General features: G+C 39.3%; 1 protein-coding gene across 2 annotated transcripts in view; it reads left to right on the top strand.

The window, feature by feature from the left end:
* The first annotated feature begins 2754 nt into the window (after positions 1-2754).
* LOC140350784 (SH3 and PX domain-containing protein 2A-like) overlaps positions 2755-18748 on the top strand; it is a 71160-nt gene continuing 55166 nt past the window's right edge. For both annotated transcript variants that reach the window (XM_072436287.1, XM_072436286.1), the window contains exons 1-3: positions 2755-2929; positions 5716-5796; positions 17277-17352. In XM_072436287.1, coding sequence (XP_072292388.1) covers positions 2858-2929; positions 5716-5796; positions 17277-17352 — 229 coding nt within the window. In that variant the 5' untranslated portion in view covers positions 2755-2857. The remainder of the gene's footprint in view (positions 2930-5715; positions 5797-17276; positions 17353-18748) is intronic.

Here is an 18748-nt window from a genome sequence, read left to right as displayed (position 1 = left end):
ATAAGTTAGCGGACTGTCGTCAAGCTGCGTAAACGGACGGATTCAACTTCCGCTTTGAAACGATAGAATAAATGTCTGTACGAATAAGGACTAAACTCGCTAAGGATACGTTTTATTTGTGTAGCCATTGGGCAGAGTTGACAACATGCTGAGAATTTTTTGAATTTTTTAATTAATTTATGTATTTATTATCTCAGTAATGATATTCAAAATGTGTAAATACATATTGAGGTTCAAGTCTAATACAACATGTGTATGGACCATTAAATGAACAAAAAATGGAAGCAATGTTGTTATGTTTGTGAGATTACAATAGACGTGTTTGTCTATTGGATGTCGTTTTAATAGTTCATTTCACGAGAACACCTGGCTAGTTCCGGTTAGCATTAGCTTAGAGACCACTTTCTTTTCTAAGTATAGATTTTCATTTCAAGTACATGGTACGTTAAGGTCTTAGCATGTTGCCTGTGATTATCCATCTGCAACTCATTCTCCACTTTTTGTTAATTAAGTATTTAGTTATTTTAGGTAATGGAGCAGGAAGTGGAGCGCCACATTTTATAGGTAACCGGAACTAGCCGGTTATTTTCGTAAAAAGAAGTTACAATATTATACACTTTTCCATACATCTCCCAACTCTCGTCTTAGACAATGTACATGCCAATGTATGTTCACAAAGTGACTAATAGACTACATGTTTTACTTTGAAGAAAGCACATGCCAATTTCCGCCACCACGCTAGCTTCCGAACGTGAGCGTTACCACAGAGCGAGCGGTGTCGGTTTCCTGAAGCCTCCTAGCAGGACGTGCTCAGCTCAGCCCTCCTTCACGCGCACTGCTGCTGCTGATGTTTCTGTTGTAACCGCAAAGTAGAGACGCCAGCACGTTTCTCTTTGCACACTTTCAATGTACATAGTCCAATGTTACAAATAACCGCACAAAATGACCTGCAAAAATGGCCATGTGCACCAAATATTCAGAAGTACCCACTAGGTCAGGAATAAGATAAACTAAGCATATACCTCCTCCATCAAAATCAAATGTGAAACTTTGATTTTGTGATTTTTACTTAATCCAAACGTCAAAAGCATTTAGATAACTGTAGTATGATGTCAGTTGCCTTGCCACCAGTTTGTCCACCAGGAGGAGACAAACTACCGCTTCACTGGGCTCATAAATCCTGGGTTTATGGATTTGCAAAATGATGAGATCAAGACTTCACCCACATGTCAATCACACACATGTCAATCATATGTGTATAACCACTAGCAGTGGCAGCTGCTATGTGTCATCATGTTTACACATTTAAACACATTTCATGTATTTTGTTTGTGTGTAAGAAGTGCACAGGCTGTTGTCTCCGATCATACCTACGATTTAAGAAAAACATGCTTTCAATACAATCTAATGTTAATATTCTTTTTTATCTTGCGTTTTTATTATTACAGCTGTTGCAGTGGAGGTTCCTGGATCTGTTTGTGCAGGGATGACTGGAATACAGCGGGCAGGCCCATCAGTTGGCAGATAAACTGATTAAAGGCAGCTTACTTTAGTTGCATACTTTTTAAGTTCAAACAGGCTGAACCACATCACTACATCCCCACACCATCCTCATCACTACAACCGCATTATTTCCCCTGCTCATTTACAGCTGGAAGTTGAGGCTATTAGTAAAACAAACATATCACACATGCAAACACATGGACAATTTCATAACCTGGACTTTCTGGCACGTCTTCAGTGTAAGCGTCAAAGAGGATGTGTTGAATACACAACTGATCATCCCGACTGTGATTTCTGATGGTCAGGTCTGCACACTGAGGATCTGAACCTGCATGGACTGAACTCATAAACATGGCTTTGTGGTCAATCATTACATGAGTCAGTCTCAACTTTTGCAGTGCACACACCTTACAGTAGTGTCTCCTTTAACCATGTTTGACAGGTCACATCTTTTGCATTGTCCGGTCTGTTGTAACAAAGGATCATATCATTGCACTGTGGCATACAGGGCCGTATGCAGGATTCTTTTTCCCTTTTAAGGATGTTTTGGTCTGTAGGCTTTATTAGACTGGACAGCTGAGGGTAAAAATGGGGATGAGAGAGAGAGGAAGACATGTAGTGAAGTGTCAGAACCAGGATTGTATGCAGGATTTTTAAAATACTAAATGTACTAAATGTATTTTACTAATAAAAATGCTAATTACGAGTTTTCTATTGGCTATTGGGCCATCCTTGAACATTCTGCTTATGTGTCTTGCATGTGGCCTACACTTGAAGGCAGGGGGGGTCTGGGGGGTCTTCCCCAGGACATTTTGAGGACATTTTAATGTAATCTGGAGGTATTTTTGATGAACAATTTTAATTTCCATCAGCCCGTACAATATAAAACACATAAAGACATAGGCTGCATTATGATGAATTCTCTCCAATATTCATGGGCCAATATTTAACAGCTACACAAAAGAACAATAAGTGAAACCGTCCGCACGTGGCAGTTGTATCTCTCACTTCAGACAGCAGGTGGCGCTGTAAGAGCGCTGTGCCCGCCTCTGCAGCCGTGATGGGCCCTTCAGAGGGGCCCGCCTCGTCCTTTCACACGCGCTCCTCCTGTCCCGTCCTGTCCCGCTGGTGTGAGGTCCAGCCCTCTGACTGGAGGGAGGAGAAGCCTGCTTCAACTCCACTTCTCCTGCGCTGTCATGTTTCACAGTCCGCACACGTCCACAACAAACCCGGGACCTTCTGAAGCCTCTGTGCCTGTCCAAACTCCTCTCACGCGCTGTCCTTACAAGGCAAACTAACTCCACGTCACTAATGCTGTTTTACGGGTGAGCTGCAGGTTTGCATTCTTTCCAGCATGCATCTACGCACGGTCCTGGACGTGAACGTGGTGGATGTCCAGAAGAGGAGGAACCCATCCAAGCACTATGTGAGTCTGAAACCGTTTTATATTTGCTGTAAGTCTTCACAAAGTTGCATACCACGACTGTTTTCCATCTGCATGCACTAGAAGTCTAGTCTCGTGCCATCCTAACTGACCAGAGTAATCAAATCTAGCTGGCCCATGAGACGACTCTCAGAGGAACTGCAGAAATCAATTAGTCCATCAGGTAAAATTGGATTAATTAACCTGAGAGTTGGGATCAATTGCAGCATCCATCTCCTGCAGAGGGAGTCTCCACAGGGGACACAGGGCCCTGACTGTCCTGTCCTGTCCCCTGGGAGCAAACAGGACAGGAGGTGAGGAGGGTTTATACTGGGAAGTCCCCTCAAGGGAAAGAGCATATAAAATGTCATTATCGATGAGCTAAGCAACAGAAAATGCTTATCCGGTTGGCCGTGGATAGAGGAAAGAAGAATCCCTTTGTCTGATGGCCCTGCTGCTCCAGTGTCACTTCCTCCAGAGGACCCGTGGACACTAATGCATGTTTACACACTCACACACTAAAGAGAGAGCACTCAGCCAGGATTGTAGGTCTACTGCACTTTTTAATAAACACTTTAGTTTAGTCACATACTTTTGCCGGACAGGAAGGGCCCGACGCTGGAGCCAGTTTTAACCACTGTAATCAGACTACTCCAGAATGTTATTAAGGGCTCTTCTTGTGCAACATTCTCTGTCTCACACTGATAATGCTGAAGGAATAGACCCAAAACTGGCTCTGATGTCACACTGTTGATACAAAAATAGACAATAGACACGATTATAAGAGCACCTCGCATATTGTAGACGTTATAGACATTTACTGATCTGAATCTTGAGTTGAATGACATTTTTTTCAGTTTCAATTAGGGCCGTGCAGTTAATCACTTCTGTAATTGTGACTACGGTACTCTATGCCATTACAAGGTATAATCAAAACACAACAAGTTAGTACATGAATTGCAACTTATCGATTATTGAAATATATATACAAAACATGCTATGAGCTGAGAAAATAAATTTTATGATTGAAATTGTGCAGTAATTCCTTAAAAATGACCTGGAAAATGTGTAAATGAAGAGTATTTGATTGAAAACACTATTTTTTTCCATAAATGTGCTGCACCAGGATCCTCCAAGCTGAACTGGTCAAAGTCGCTCTAAACAGCTAATCGATTAAACAAAAGAATAATCACAGACTAATCGATTCGCAAACTGATCATTAGTTACAGCCCTAAAAATACAATCAATTAAATTATGTTAAAGGTAATTGGTCTGCCACTCAAAATCTGGAGCAAAGATACTTTTTCTAATGCAAATTGGCTCAAAAAACATTACTACTCATAATAAATAGTACGTAATATTAATTTGTATGTATTATGAGTCAAATCAAGTCGTTGGCACAAATTCAATAAGATTAACAAAGCTCCAGATGACTTCCCCCTCAGTTGTTTTGGTAAATTATCTCCACCTTTTGGACTTATTAATATGAAAAAAAAAACCTGCTTGATATTTCATCTCATTTTTACCCTTTGTTCCGTTATTTTCCCACTCTTCAGTCATTGTCCTGAAATGCCCTCGGTAACCTTTTCCCTCCTGTTTTCTTCTGCAGTTTCTTCTTGCGTTCGCTCATGCTGTCTGTGTCTAATTAGCGAGCTGCCGGAGGACTCATTTTGCCTGGCTGCTCTCACATCGTTTTTATTGTTCCAAACTGTGATCTAAATGAACAGAAGAGTGTTTTAAAGGCTCACTGGTTTCCTTATAGATTGTCACCATATGTGCGAAGTTTACTTTCGTCAACGGCGCGTTCCATGTGCTTGGGTTGAGATGCGTTTTGCCATCTGCTTTTGAAACGACAGTGCACGCAAAAAAAGACTTTGTGAAGTTCATTTTTTCATCGTTGAGTTGTTTTTGGTCATCTTTATAACGGTTAATTGTGTAAATGATGGATGTCTGGATGGGGAAATGCACGAACACACGTCAGGAGAAGTTGAAAAACACCTCGAGCACTGCTTTTTAGAAAAAACATCTGTGAAGTTTGATCCGCAAGAACGTTTTAAATAAATAAAGCGCAAAGGAAAATCGTTTTTTATGCTGGATTGTTTTTGGCCTCCAGGTTTATTCAGCCAAGAACGATCACTCTTTTTCCTCAACTTCTCCTTGGCTTCTTTCTATGCCATGATTTGATGCGAAATGGCTCAAAAATAGTGATGAACACAACTTTAATTCTGATAATCAATATGTCACATTGTTACCTGTGATGTATTGCTAGTTTTTAAGATGTAAATACATTTGTCAGTACTTTGTAAAACCTTTGTCTGTATGAGAAATGCAGTAGTTTTTATCACACCGTTTGTTTTCAACACCTCATTTACACAATTGTCTATTTTAATCATATTTAGTGATTAATTCCTGATCTTTTCATTGCGGCCATGTTTTGTATTTCATTATAAACGTGGTAACAGTGTTGTCATGGGTCCCCAGCACCTTCTGTCACACTAGAATACCCGCACTATGAGTCAAATGTTAAATTGAGCTACAATACACAGCATTAATCATTACAAAACGGTAAATACTTCAGGCCTAGTGACCCCTTGCTGGTTGCTCTCCAATATGTGACCATGACAGATAAACTTAATGGGTTTATGTGACCTTTAATGACCTCCTGGAGTTAAGTCAGTCAGGAATGTCATTAGGCTTAAGTAATGCTAAAGTGCTGCTCTAATGCCTTTGACAAAGTGGCTTCTTCTCCTAATAGCCCTGTTCTGTTTGTCTTCTTCTTCTTCTCTTAGGTGTACCTCATCAACGTGACCTACTCCGACTCCACTTCTCATGTCGTCTACAGGAGATACAGCAAGTTCTTTGACCTCCAGGTGAGGCAGCGTGCGATGGGACGGATTCGACTGTTGTTTTAAGTTGGGTTTTTTGATCGAGGTTTAATGGGAAATCTAATCAGCGGTTGGATCATAAATAATCCTAAAGAGAAGTTATGACCTCGCCCTAAATACAGAACAGGGTTGGGTAATGTCTCGGGAAAAGGCGTCTGGACGGGGGCTTGATAATGATGTTTCAGAACAGCCCCAAAACAGATATTCTACTGACCTTTTAACAGATGTCTTGAGATATTAGGGTTTCATGCAATTTAAAATTTGAACTTAATGATTAGTATTAGTAAGATAAGATTACAAAAACTTAAGTGTAATTTGTTGCAGCAGGAAAGTACAAGAAGAGTCTCAGAAGAATAATAATGTCAAAGTGTTCTAGATCAATAAAAAGCACTTCATGTTCAAAGATTGTATGACAAAATGCTTTACAGATCACATGCACACACATGCACACACATGCACAAACAAACAAACAAACAAACAAGCACATTAAAATAATGAACATGGCAGAGCACAGATGAACCAGCTAAGAAAGCACCATCAGAGGAGCCGTTTGAAATGTATTGGAGGTCTATTATCTGTTCTGTTCTAGTAACCACAAGATAACAGAATTCTTCTGAAAGTCATTGTAAATCTAAGTCCAAAAAGTCAAGCCAAACGTCTTTGGTCCCAGGAAGATGTATTTTTATGTTACTTATTTTAGTTTTTATTATTTTATGTTATCCTACTCCAAACAACTATGAGACACGTTTTAACTTCGAATCTTGTTTCCATTTAGGATTTACAAATGTGTTTTTGAAATGAGTTTTACAAACATATCATCCTTCTTATACATTGGGTGCAGTTATAGCCAGCTGCACCAGTATCAAGTAAATTCCCCCCAAATCCTTTATCTTCAATACTTCTACCCGACTTTACAGTTTCAAACAGAGGGAGCTCACCTAAACCCTTTTATGGACAAGTTAACTCAGTGATTGTCAGCCTGTAAGCTCATAAAGCCCGTGTCTGGCTTCTTACCATGCTCGTAACCAGTCCTAATGCTCGCTTGGCTGAGCGTGCTGTGGCCTGGAGAGGAAACCCTTTGTTCTGTAGCCTCTCGCTAATAGCCAGGAAAATTCAGCTGGACTTGTGGAAACGCAGCGTCTTTCCTGTCTCTGTAAACATTCGCTCTCTAGATCTGTGCTGCCGGCCCGGGTCGGTCTGCCCATGTTAATCTATGAACAACAACAGGCCACAGCTGTCCACACACTACCTATGGGACTGTGGGCTTAGCGCAGGACGTCAGGTGGGAAGTGTTTGAGGTTCAAAAGCATGGCACCTTTTTCCCATGTTTCTATTTCAATCTCTTTAGGAGTAATGTATTATAAGAGTATTCCAGACAGATGGTATCAGTGGTAATATAGGCTTGCCATATCCAAACATGCAACCTGGCCTGGAAGTGTCACCTCCTTGTCTCAGTTTAGTTCAGTTTAGTCTTTATTTGAAGAGACAATATACTGTACGGAGACATTGAGCTCATAAAAACAAACACCAGATAAAAGATAAATAGTCAGAGTCCCTCTAATGTGTGTATTATTGAGCATGCAGGGGCTTGAATGTAGTTAGTCTCCTACTGTAATAGTGTTTGGATTTTGGATGATTATATATATTTATATATTTATATATATATATATATATATATTTTTGACCCAGAAGTTACTACGACTGAACAACTCAATAAAGATGAAACGTTGTGAATTCAAGTATCACGTGAGGTCATCCGTGTTAAAACCTTACTTCAACCATTGCTATATTCAGTTTTCTCTGGCCCCGCCCCTGTAAGTCTTTTTTTTGCCTTGTGTCTTTTTATTTTTCCATCTTCTCTCTTTCCTTTCAGTTAAAAAAAAAAAAAAACTTTATTGACAATAATGTGGAGAAATGTATCTAACGTTTGTAGCTTGATACACAATGAGATGGTTTACTAGTAACATAGTAAGAAACTTACGTTATTTGAAAGGTATAAAGATTGTAACAAAAGTTTAAAAAAATTACATTTATAAAAAGAAAAATTAAATAAAACCATGCTGGACCTGATTTTTCTGTTTTGAAAGGTGAAAACAGAACTAGTTCATTTTAAGCTCCTTGCAGCGGCTTTAAATGCAGAGAAAGTGCTGTGGTCTCATGCTTTTACAATATATCTGTTCCAGGGCAAAACTGATTTTCACTTTATTACATGAAAAAATGGAGTACATGAGCGAGTTCTGGTTTTCATGTTTCAAAAAGTAATAAAAAAATCAGGTACAGCGGCTTTAAGGCACCGTACACTTTATTGTCCCCATAGGGAAATTTGTCCTCTGCAATTGACTCATGGTTCAGTGCCAGTGGGGCCTGTCAGGAGCAGTGTGTCAGGAGCAGTGTGTCAGGAGCAGTGTGTCAGGAGCAGTGTGTCAGGAGCAGTGTGTCAGGAGCAGTGTGTCAGGAGCAGTGTGTCAGGAGCAGTGTCAGGAGCAGTGCCACAGCCCGGAGCCACGTCTTGAACTAGCCTTGGTCAGGTCCATCTTGAACTGGAAGATGTTTTATGTTTTGGGCTGATGGGGGAAACTCACCAGACACTTTCAGCCTTGATATTACATATTTATCAACCTACTTGTCACTTCAAGCTGAGAATGTGAATCTTGTTTGCCAAACTACACCTACGGCAAGTCCCAAACACCAAAATTCTCTGTCTATTGTTAACAATTAGATATTTTACATTCTGTATGAAAACACCCACATGTGACCATGACCTCATTTACCATAATACTTTATGACCATTTTCATTTGGGCTGCACATTGCCAGTATTTCTCATCACCTTGTATTCTGTATTTATTTATATTCATTTATTTTATCTTTATTTTTCCCCTCCATTCCTTATTAAGAAATTAGAGGGTTTGTCTATAGGAGTTTTTGTTTATAAGAGTTTTTCTATTAAGAGTGTTTTTTAAACTTCCTATAAGTGATCTGTCCTTTTCCTCTGCATCTACCTGCGTTGCAACAATGAAATTTCCCCATGTGTGGACAATAAAGGAATATCTTATCTTATCTTACTGTAATAAGACATGTTTTAACATTTTAAAATAGCGTATCTTAATAATATCCATCTCCATTTAGACATTTAGAGAAGTGACATCACATGGCCAAGTATGTTTTTAGCTAAATTGAGTCATAGTCATTGAGTAAATAAAACATAATATTACCATTCAGTGTACCTTTAAAGTCAGAATTGTTGTAGTACAAATTATACATAAACACATTCATAATTGTGATAGTAATGCAGACCTGTGTATTCAATGATGATGGAGTATTTGATATACTTTGTTTTAAGCCTCTTCAGTGAAGTAAAGCGCTCATAACTGCTCCTCTGGGACGTCATTACCACAAACCTTTCAAAATCTCATCTCCATTTTGTTTGCGTCTCGTTTTTGCTCTCGTGTTAAAAGCGCAGTGGTGTCCTGGGTCCATTTGTTTGCACACAGGAAAGTGCTGACCGCGCTGTGAGAGGGAGATGTTTTTGACCAGAGCAGAAACGGTCAGCGCGTGAAGTGAGTGAGGTTTTCTGAATCTGCACCCTTTAACCGCAGAGGATAGAACTCAAGGGTCAGGCATTCCGATGGAGGATTGTGGGGGGAAACTAAGCCTGGTTTTCTTTGCAAAGTGATTCCAAAGGGCTTTTTAGGTGTCATTTCCCCCAGATTCAAGAGAGAAGAGAGAGAGAATAGTGTGTGTGGCCTGAATATGTCATAATTGGACACATTTTGAGGAGTTTAGTGTTGTTATCAGGATGGGTGTGGAGCTACAATAATCCATGTGTCAGTATAAAGTATCTGTATAGTTGTTATGTTAGTCATAGTGATATTCAAACACAAATGTCTGAAAGAAGTTTTTAAAAAAAGAAGAGAAAAGTATTCTATTCCCTCATGAAAAGTCAGAGTGTTTTTAATTTGCTGGTGAAAAATCTAGAGCATAAACAGAGCCAACATATTTGTCAAATAATGTGAGAAGTTGTGGTGTAGTTAAAAACCAGATGTACAAACGTGTAACCATCTCTTTCTTTAGCTTTCCAGAATGATTCTTCCAGTATGAACAAGTACAAGTTCCACAAACATTGTACTATATTAAAATAAATACATATTTTCGTATACACTGGTAATGTGTTTGTTAACCTTGATTTAAAAAAAAATATTATTACATTTTGTCTTTTTTTTTCTAAATTGGAGCAAAGTACTGTTAATGAAATATAGTTTTGATGTTTTTACTTGATAGAAAAAAGGTGGTAAAAAGTACTGACACCCAGATAATACCGGTAATTGATACTTAAATTCGTGGGTTTGAATCCGGCTCCCAACAATTTGCTGCATGTCATTCCCCAGTCTCATCCTCGCTTCACAATGCACTGTCCTGTCAAATAAAGTCTATGGGCCAAAAAATCCTAAAAAAGCAAACAAACAAAACAAACTAGATACTCATTTGAACAAGTACTGAAAAACTAACTTCAACCTTAAATCATACAAAATAAGACTTTTTCTATATATTTTTTTGGTCTGGATCTACAGTATATCAGAACTAGTATAAGACCACAGGGTACAATTATTTTGTGATGAAAATGACATTGCATTGACTAAATAAACACGTTTTTTTAAATGATTGCTCTGCTGAAATCAAATTCAGTTTTAATTATTTATCTTTGTATCAAAATAGACACGTTTTAACTTTATGCCTTCTTTACTTCTCGTGCCAAGCTTTGATGGCAATAGATAAATAACTAAAATGAAGATACAACTCAATGTACACAGTAATAGACGGCGAATGATCCTCTACTTAATACTACATTCACATACAGACGACTGTAACCTAAGCTGTTACCCCACACTCCCTTTGCTGTAAACAGTTGTGAAGAAGTTGTCAAAAACATGAGCCAGATCTGGAATGGTCTTGTTTTTTTTCCCACTCACAGATTCCTCCCTTTCTCCTCCAGTCTGAGATTCCTCCTCCAACAGAGCCTTTGTCTATAACCACACAGGGCTCTCTGTCAATGCCACATATCGACAAAACAGTATGTACATATTCATCTCTTTAGAAATAAAACAGTACATGCGTATTTATTTCATTTTTTAACATATAAAATACATTACCAATGACATACAGAAAAAGCATACACAACAAATGAATGAAAAGGAGCAGAAAGTCGAGCAATCTTGTGTTATCTGCCTCCGAATTTTTAACTTATACTGAAAGTTTAAAATATTTCACTTTACATTTCCACTTTAATAACATACTGTACATTCATTCATTCACAGCCGTAAAGTGTGTATCACAGGTTTTTATGATTTCCTACTTTTGAGTTTACTTTGTAGAATAAAACCTGTTGTAAATATAAATTATAGTTTTACACCAATCAAGCATCAGTTTGAGAAGAGAAACATGTTGAAAATGACAGGAAGAAGAGCAAAGTTCCAAAACATGATGACATCACAGTTGGGAGAGTCCATCCAAAACACACAACAAAATAATGCTCTTCTTTGCTGAATAATAATTGCAGTGACATTAGATGAGTTTGGGCCCAGTGCATCATGGTTGTTAAGAAAATATCAAAGAATTTCCTAGAGTGATGTCATGATTTACAACCAGGAAGTAAGTATTAAAACCTAAAATTGCTATATTTTTGTCTTTAAATCCTAAATATAATTACCGTATTTTCTGGACTATAAGTCACACCTTTTTTCATAGTTTTGGTCGGGGTACGACTTAAACTTTATATTTATATTTATACTTATATGTGATATTATTTGTTATTTTCACACTTGCGACTGCATTTCATACTCCACTGCGACTTATATATGTTTTTTTTCTTCTCTATTATGCATATATATTTTTGTCTTTAAATCTTTAATATAATTACCGTATTTTCACACCTTTTTTCATAGTTTTGGCTGGTGCAACTTATATTCCGGTGCGACTTATAGTCCGGAAAATACGATATATAGTAAAATGAGTAGTCCAACCTGTTATAGGCACTTTAATGTTTTGTTTTTTTAATGTATTTCTTTTAATGTTAATGCCATTCACAACACTAGCTTCATGATGACTGTAAATTGCTTGTCATTTGGATGTTTTACCGTGTAGATGTTTTTCAGTCCGGCGTATGGCATTACATCACTGCACCTGTTGCTACAGTGACGAGTTCACATTCCCCTGCTTAACTCTTGGCCCAAACACTAGCTTCCTGTAGCTTTTAGAAATACAGAACATTGTAAACATTACGACTTGGCAAAGCGACGACCCCATATTAAAGGTAAATTTGAAATGGGAGAATAATGTTTAGGCAACCGACACCTGTTTTTTCTTTTCTTTTGGTAGTGAGTAATCTCAAAGGAGACTTCTTAAGGCTGACGTGAACATTTCACCCTGGAGAGACAAAGAGACCACGAGAATGGACTGTTTAGCAAGCTTTATTTGCGAGTTATTTGGCGCTCAGACCCCGGCGGAAGACGTTGCAATCATGGGCACTCCATGATCTATTTGTATTAGATGTCTCCCCCCGGAGCCTGGAGACTGATGGTGGTAGATGTGGAGAGGAGGTAGAGGATGAGGGGAATGTAGAGGAGGAGCTGGGGAGGTGGTGGGTCGCAGTACGGTTTGAGCAGCCGAGCCATCAGCCTGAGGGCTTAAATGCCACCGCCTGGTGCTGATTGGAGCGGGGAGGAGTCACTGGGAGCGTTGATTGGGGATGAGGAGCAGGTGCGAGGGCCATGGTGCAGACGCCCCCTGACCTTTAACCCTCCTTCTTGGCCGGGAAAAACTGCATAACCTCTTTGGGATAAGCGCAGAAACCTGGGAGAGTCCATGGTGAAGGAGGGATCTGACTCTCACAGACGGACAGGCGGGCGCCGCTTGAGTGCGATGATGGCGCTGGGGAGCAGGGTCCTTCCATGGTGGCCTTGATGTAGGAAGGAGTTAGGTCTTCCAGGCTGAATTTACGCAGGCTTCATTTGTGATCGCTGTTTGGGAGGCGCAGAGTGAAACCTCCTGTCGTCGTGGGAGTGTTTGCAGCTGAAAGCAGAGTGCGGGCAACGTGATGAGTGTGCGATTTACTGTGTCGGACAAACGGAATAGTTCGGGAATAGTTCTGTACAGCGTTTGGTTTCAGATCATTTTAATGTAACTTCCTGGACCAAAGTGTTGTTTCCATAGCCATGATGTTATGTGCAGAAGTGAATTGTGTTATAAAACAATACATTGAATACTTACAGACAAACCAAAACGCATAGATTCTGATTAATTTTCACCGACCAGCATCTTTCCTATGATTTTGTCTTGGTTAATGTATCGTTTTGTATCGTTTTATTTGTTCTGCTGTCGCAGTACAAATAAAAGCAATGCCAATACCATTTTGTATATAACTTACCTTTAGGACAGTCCACAGCAAAATTTCGTGACCAAAATACAGTGAGTGTCATGTCATTTCCTTGAGTCGTACACCCGATTCATTTCTTGTCATCTGTAGTCATTTATTTGGGTGATTTTATTTGGGTTTGGAACCAGAACAAAGACTACATTTGCCTATGGAAGCTGCAGATTTTCAACAATATTAAAGGTGCATTATGTAACACCTGCTTGTCTCTGTGGAGATGCTACTGTTTTGTCAGGGATCTTCCACATTATGGCATTAATCTGATCTGTCTTGCATCTTTTCAATTGCAGTTGCCAAGAAAATACCTTTTAAAACCTGCATTCTGTCGTCACGTCACTGGAAATAGGCCGATATTGTATCTTTTTTGCATAGTTGGATATCCACATTAAAGCTCCAGCATAGGCCAATAATTAGTTTGGGCTGAAAAAGTTGCTAAAGGAAATGCAAGGTGCTTCGCCTGCCATGGACACTGCACAACATCAACAACATGCGTCAAATGAAGAGGACACATTTTCCTATAAAAGGCTAATCAAATCTAAAAACATGTGACTGTTAGATTTTCAGTGAGATGGATGTTTACAAGCCATCGCCATAGAAATGATCATTATGGGTATATAGGCTATGAATAAAACCCCATCATGATTAATGTCTGGATTTAACCAGGACTAGAACTGGACCAAACCAAGACTGCATCAGGACTAAACTGGGCTCGAACCAGGACTAAACCAGGACTCCCTTAGTCTGCATAATATGACTCACTATTTGAAAAACATGGCTCAAAAGAACACAAAACGTCATACTTTCAACCCCAAAATCCTGCTAAGCGAAACTTTTTGCCCATTGAAGCAAATTTGGTTAACCAGCTCTGTTTTTCTACTCCGCATTTTGCTTCACCCTTAAAACACAATAGTGACGGCAGAATTCTTCAAAGCGAACCACTCCTCCTCGGCTGTCCTTAGGATGACGGGGAGAGATGCCAAGCCCTGTGAGAAGAGAGCTTTCAGCAAAGACCTACAAAACAGATTCTACCACAAGAAGAGAACCCCCAACCACATCTCAGCCGAGATGCTTCACTAACGACGGCTCCGGGCCCAGACACTGTGGGCCCAACGCCGTTCTGCTCAGTCCACCTGGTGCTTGTTGGCTCAGTACTGACCGACATGCTCTGCTTTCTTTGTGAGTGTAGCTGAACGCTTAGGGCTCGTTCAGTGGAGCGCATCTGGAACACGGCAAAATCCTGAAGGTGGAGCTGTGCATGTGGCTCTGAGGTCGAGGCCTGTGAAGGATGCACTGGAGCCAAGTCAGGATCGGGCTGTGATTTATTTCAAAGGGAAACTACAGTTGTTTGGCTTTCAAATAAAGACACATTTGCAAACTATAATTCATGAGATCCAAACGTCCTTCAGCCTCATTTCTTACTCTGCCTGACAGTAGCTCGCTTAATAGCTCACTTAGTAACTTGCCTATTTGCTCGCTTAGTAGCTCACTCAGTAGCTTGCATAGTGTCTGGCTCAGTAGCTTGCTTAGTAACGTGCCTAGAAGAAGACGCTCGATTTGTAGGTCGCTTAATAGCTCGCTTAATAGCTCACTTAGTAACTTGCCTATTTGCTCGCTTAGTAGCTCACACAGTAGCTTGCGTAGTGTCTGGCTCAGTAGCTTGCTTGGTAACTTGCCTAGAAGAAGACGCTCGATTTGTAGCTCGCCCTAATAGCTCACTTAGTAACTTGCCTATTTGCTCACTTAGTAGCTCATTCAGTAGCTTGCTTGGTAGCTTGTGTAGTGTCTGGCTCGGTAGCTTGCTTAGTAACTTGCCTAGAAGAAGACGCTCGATTTGTAGCTCGCCCTAATAGCTCACTTAGTAACTTGCCTATTTGCTCACTTAGTAGCTCATTCAGTAGCTTGCTTGGTAGCTTGTGTAGTGTCTGGCTCGGTAGCTTGCTTAGTAACTTGCCTAGAAGAAGAAGCTCGATTTGTAGCTCTCCCTAATAGCTCACTTAGTAACTTGCCTATTTGCTCACTTAGTAGCTCATTCAGTAGCTTGCTTGGTAGCTTGCGTAGTGTCTGGCTCAGTAGCTTGCTTAGTAACTTGCCTAGAAAAAGACGCTTGATTTGTAGTTCGCTTAATAGCTCGCTTAATAGCTCACTTAATAGCTCACTTAGTAACTTGCCTATTTGCTCACTTAGTAGCTCATTCAGGAGCTTGCTTGGTAGCTTGCATAGTGTCTGGCTCAGTAGCTTGCTTAGTAACTTGCCTAGAAGAAAACGCTCAATGTGTAGCTCAATTAGTACCTCACTTAGTAGCTCGTTATTTGATTACTCAGTAGCTCGGTGAATAACTTGCTTAATAGATCACTCAGTAGATTGCTTAATATATTTAGTAGTTCACATAGTGGCACGTTTAGTATCTCGGTTAGTGGCTCACTTAGTTGCTCACTTCAGGTGCGTCGCTAATCAGCTAGCATGTAGCTAATGACCACAAGACCTAACATTTATTTATCTATAAAACTCTTTCTAAAACTTTATTTACTGCCAAGTCATTTTTAAAAGTTTTTTTAATTTTAAGTGCATTGGAAAAAAATGTATGCGCTTCAAAGTGGGCGGGGCTTCTCATTGAATAAATGTAAGATCAGTTTAAAGGCTGTGGATCTAACATAGCTCTAGATCTAACATTACCACAAATAAAGAGTAAGGATCCCAAACCAACCAGAAAAGTTACATAGTGCATCTTTAAATAGAAACTCACATTTACCCTCAAATGCTGTACCTTTTTTGCCCTCTAGATCATAAATAATACTTTAGTTTTCTCATTTGTAAAAATGAATTGAAAAGACTTTGTTGACATCACCAGAAGCGGACGGCTATAAGCGGTGCACGGTTGGAAATCGACTGCACGCTGATCAGAATCACTTGTTAATTCACATCTTCTAACGTCCTCTTCAGACAGTGCCCCAGTTGTGTCCTCCTCTCGATAGATCTCACATGGAGCCCGATAATTCATTCTTTCGCTGATTCTCGGGCTAAATCCCTGCGTTTGAGTCTTTGGAGTGGAGATGACGCGTGGTTGTCTGGCACGCTGCAGATCAGAGTGCGCGGCGGTTCCTCGCACCGCGGAGCCACTGTTTTGAAGAGGTCTAATTACGGCCTTCGTTACACAGGGCAGAGCGGCCGTGTGTGGCTGCTGTTTACATCTGCGGCTCTGCTCTTTATCTCCTGTCGCTTTGAACCTTCTCTGATAAACGTGATTGATGGAAGACGTTAAGATCTTTAGGAATCCCACAGTTAAATTGCTGTGATCATTTAAGTTCAGTTTCTCGTGTCATATCTTTTACATGTATTAGACTTTAATCACGCAGATGTTTTCCTATTGCTTATTAATGTACTTGATTTTCTTGAAATGATACTGTAATAAAGTCTGCAGGCCATTTACAAACCCTTATCTAACAGAAATAGTGAAGTAATAATAAAAACGTTAGGGATTATTAGGCCTGTCACAATAATTACTACATCGATTTATCGTTCATTAAATAATAGGAGCATTATTTTTTGGACTCAATATTTATTGTGAGTATTACAATAAGATTGTATGACTTATTATGATTAAAGTGTTAAATTCAGCTTTTTGTTTGTCGCAGCCTTTAAACAATATTATACATTTAGAAACGATATTTGTCTGTAGCATTATATCACGCTTCAACCATCTTGTGTTGTGAAAGGGGCTAATATTTGTACGATTTTTTGGTAATTTATGTCCACGTAAATACAAAAAATATGACATTGTGACAGGTCTAAGGTTGAATGTCAATATTTAAAGCAATACTTTACAAACATGTTCTGGTTTATCAAGATCAATCATTCGGACATTTTAAAAACATTTCAACAAACAAAAGACCACAGAGAACACACGGAACAAAAAACTAAATCAGAACAGAAGACGTTCAAATAAAATGACTTGTAGTCCCAAGTAAACGCCCCACTTGTTCCTTCACATGATCAATATGTACAAACAGTAAATTTCACAATATTCTCTTTTTTTTTTAGATGCGAATCCTGGACAAATTCCCCATTGATGGAGGGCAGAAGGATCCAAAGAAGAGGATTATTCCCTTTCTACCAGGTAATCAATGCAGTTATTTCACCTCATAGTCACTATTTTGGAAAAATATCAGATTGCAATATTTCTGACAAACATTGTGAATTTCATCAGTTCACATTTTAACACATTGACAGGCACATTGACATTTGAGAGAAGACGAAATGATGTAGAGCTGTAGTCGACAACTAAATAGTCTTGGTCAACCTTCTTAAAACTAGTATTTCTATGATTTTCCCATGTATCTGACTCAAACTGCACCAACAAGCGAGTACAAGAGTACAAGAGCTCACACAATTACCAATATTTACACAGAAAACTATGAGTAAACAGTGGATTAATGAGTAAAAAGGCAGATTAAACTCACAATATTCACAGAAGAACATAGCATAAACACAGAATAACAATGTTACTTGCAGTCTTTGCGATTGGCTTAGTGCGACCATTCAAATTGCAGTTTTGATGTGATCCTGATGTATGTTGCAGCATTAATAGTCAGTTCTTGTACAGTTTGAGGTGCTAAAAGTCCAGCCTGGTCTCATCTGCAAATGGACGACCCTCCACATTGCATTATTATTATTATATTAAGTGCCATACTCTTCCCAGGGCAAATCAGTTAGTGGTCTTGCCTGAGCGCTGGGGGTACAAGAGGGATCTGTCTAATCTGGTAATGTGGCTGTGGTCTGCTGCAGCTGAGAGCCCTGAAGAGATCCTTTGTGTTAGAGCCGTCTTTACAGCTCATGTCTGGAAACTGATGGTTGGATCCATGTTTGAACTCAAGGCTTACTGTATCTGCAGTGTATTCTGTGACAAGTGATAAAATATTCAGTTTTAGAATATTTAATTTAGTACTAAATGATCTTTTAAATGCTTGAAAGGGCTGGGTGATATGAAAAACATGAATCACTTTCCCCCCCTCAAATAGATAAATCATAATCTTTGTTTAAATTTTATATTGACTTAAAGCACAACAAGCAACATTTTGACCTTATTGAACATCTTGTCCCTGTGATGGTTAAATACGTACGTTTGGGGCGTTTGAAGTGCCAGTCGTCGTCCCTTGCTTCCTCTGGGCATAAAACCAGCCTTTTGCCACTATTGACCCGAAGACAACTCTCCTGGGAAACCCTGGCTTTTTATGTTTTTATTTGGCCATGTTAAATTATGTTTTATGTGATTACACTTACTTCAATACTTCAATAAAATAATAAAAAAGAAAAAAATAATAAATAAATAGAGCTTTTGCGTCTGTTCTTTGACCACAAAGGACCTGCAGGGGGAGCTCTATCGCTAAAGTGAATTAGTTCTGCTTTAAAGGACACAAAAGCTCAAAAAAAAATAATATTTTGCATTATATAACATAGTTCCCTCATCAAAAACAACTAGATTTGCTTTAAACTTCATTCACACTAGTTCGAGG

Source organism: Eucyclogobius newberryi, unplaced genomic scaffold (genome assembly GCF_026437365.1).
Source record: "Eucyclogobius newberryi isolate DKJ021-1_F unplaced genomic scaffold, fEucNew1.0.hap1 SCAF_8, whole genome shotgun sequence".
NCBI lineage: Eukaryota > Metazoa > Chordata > Actinopteri > Gobiiformes > Gobiidae > Eucyclogobius > Eucyclogobius newberryi.
This window is presented reverse-complemented; position numbering and strand designations above follow the sequence as displayed.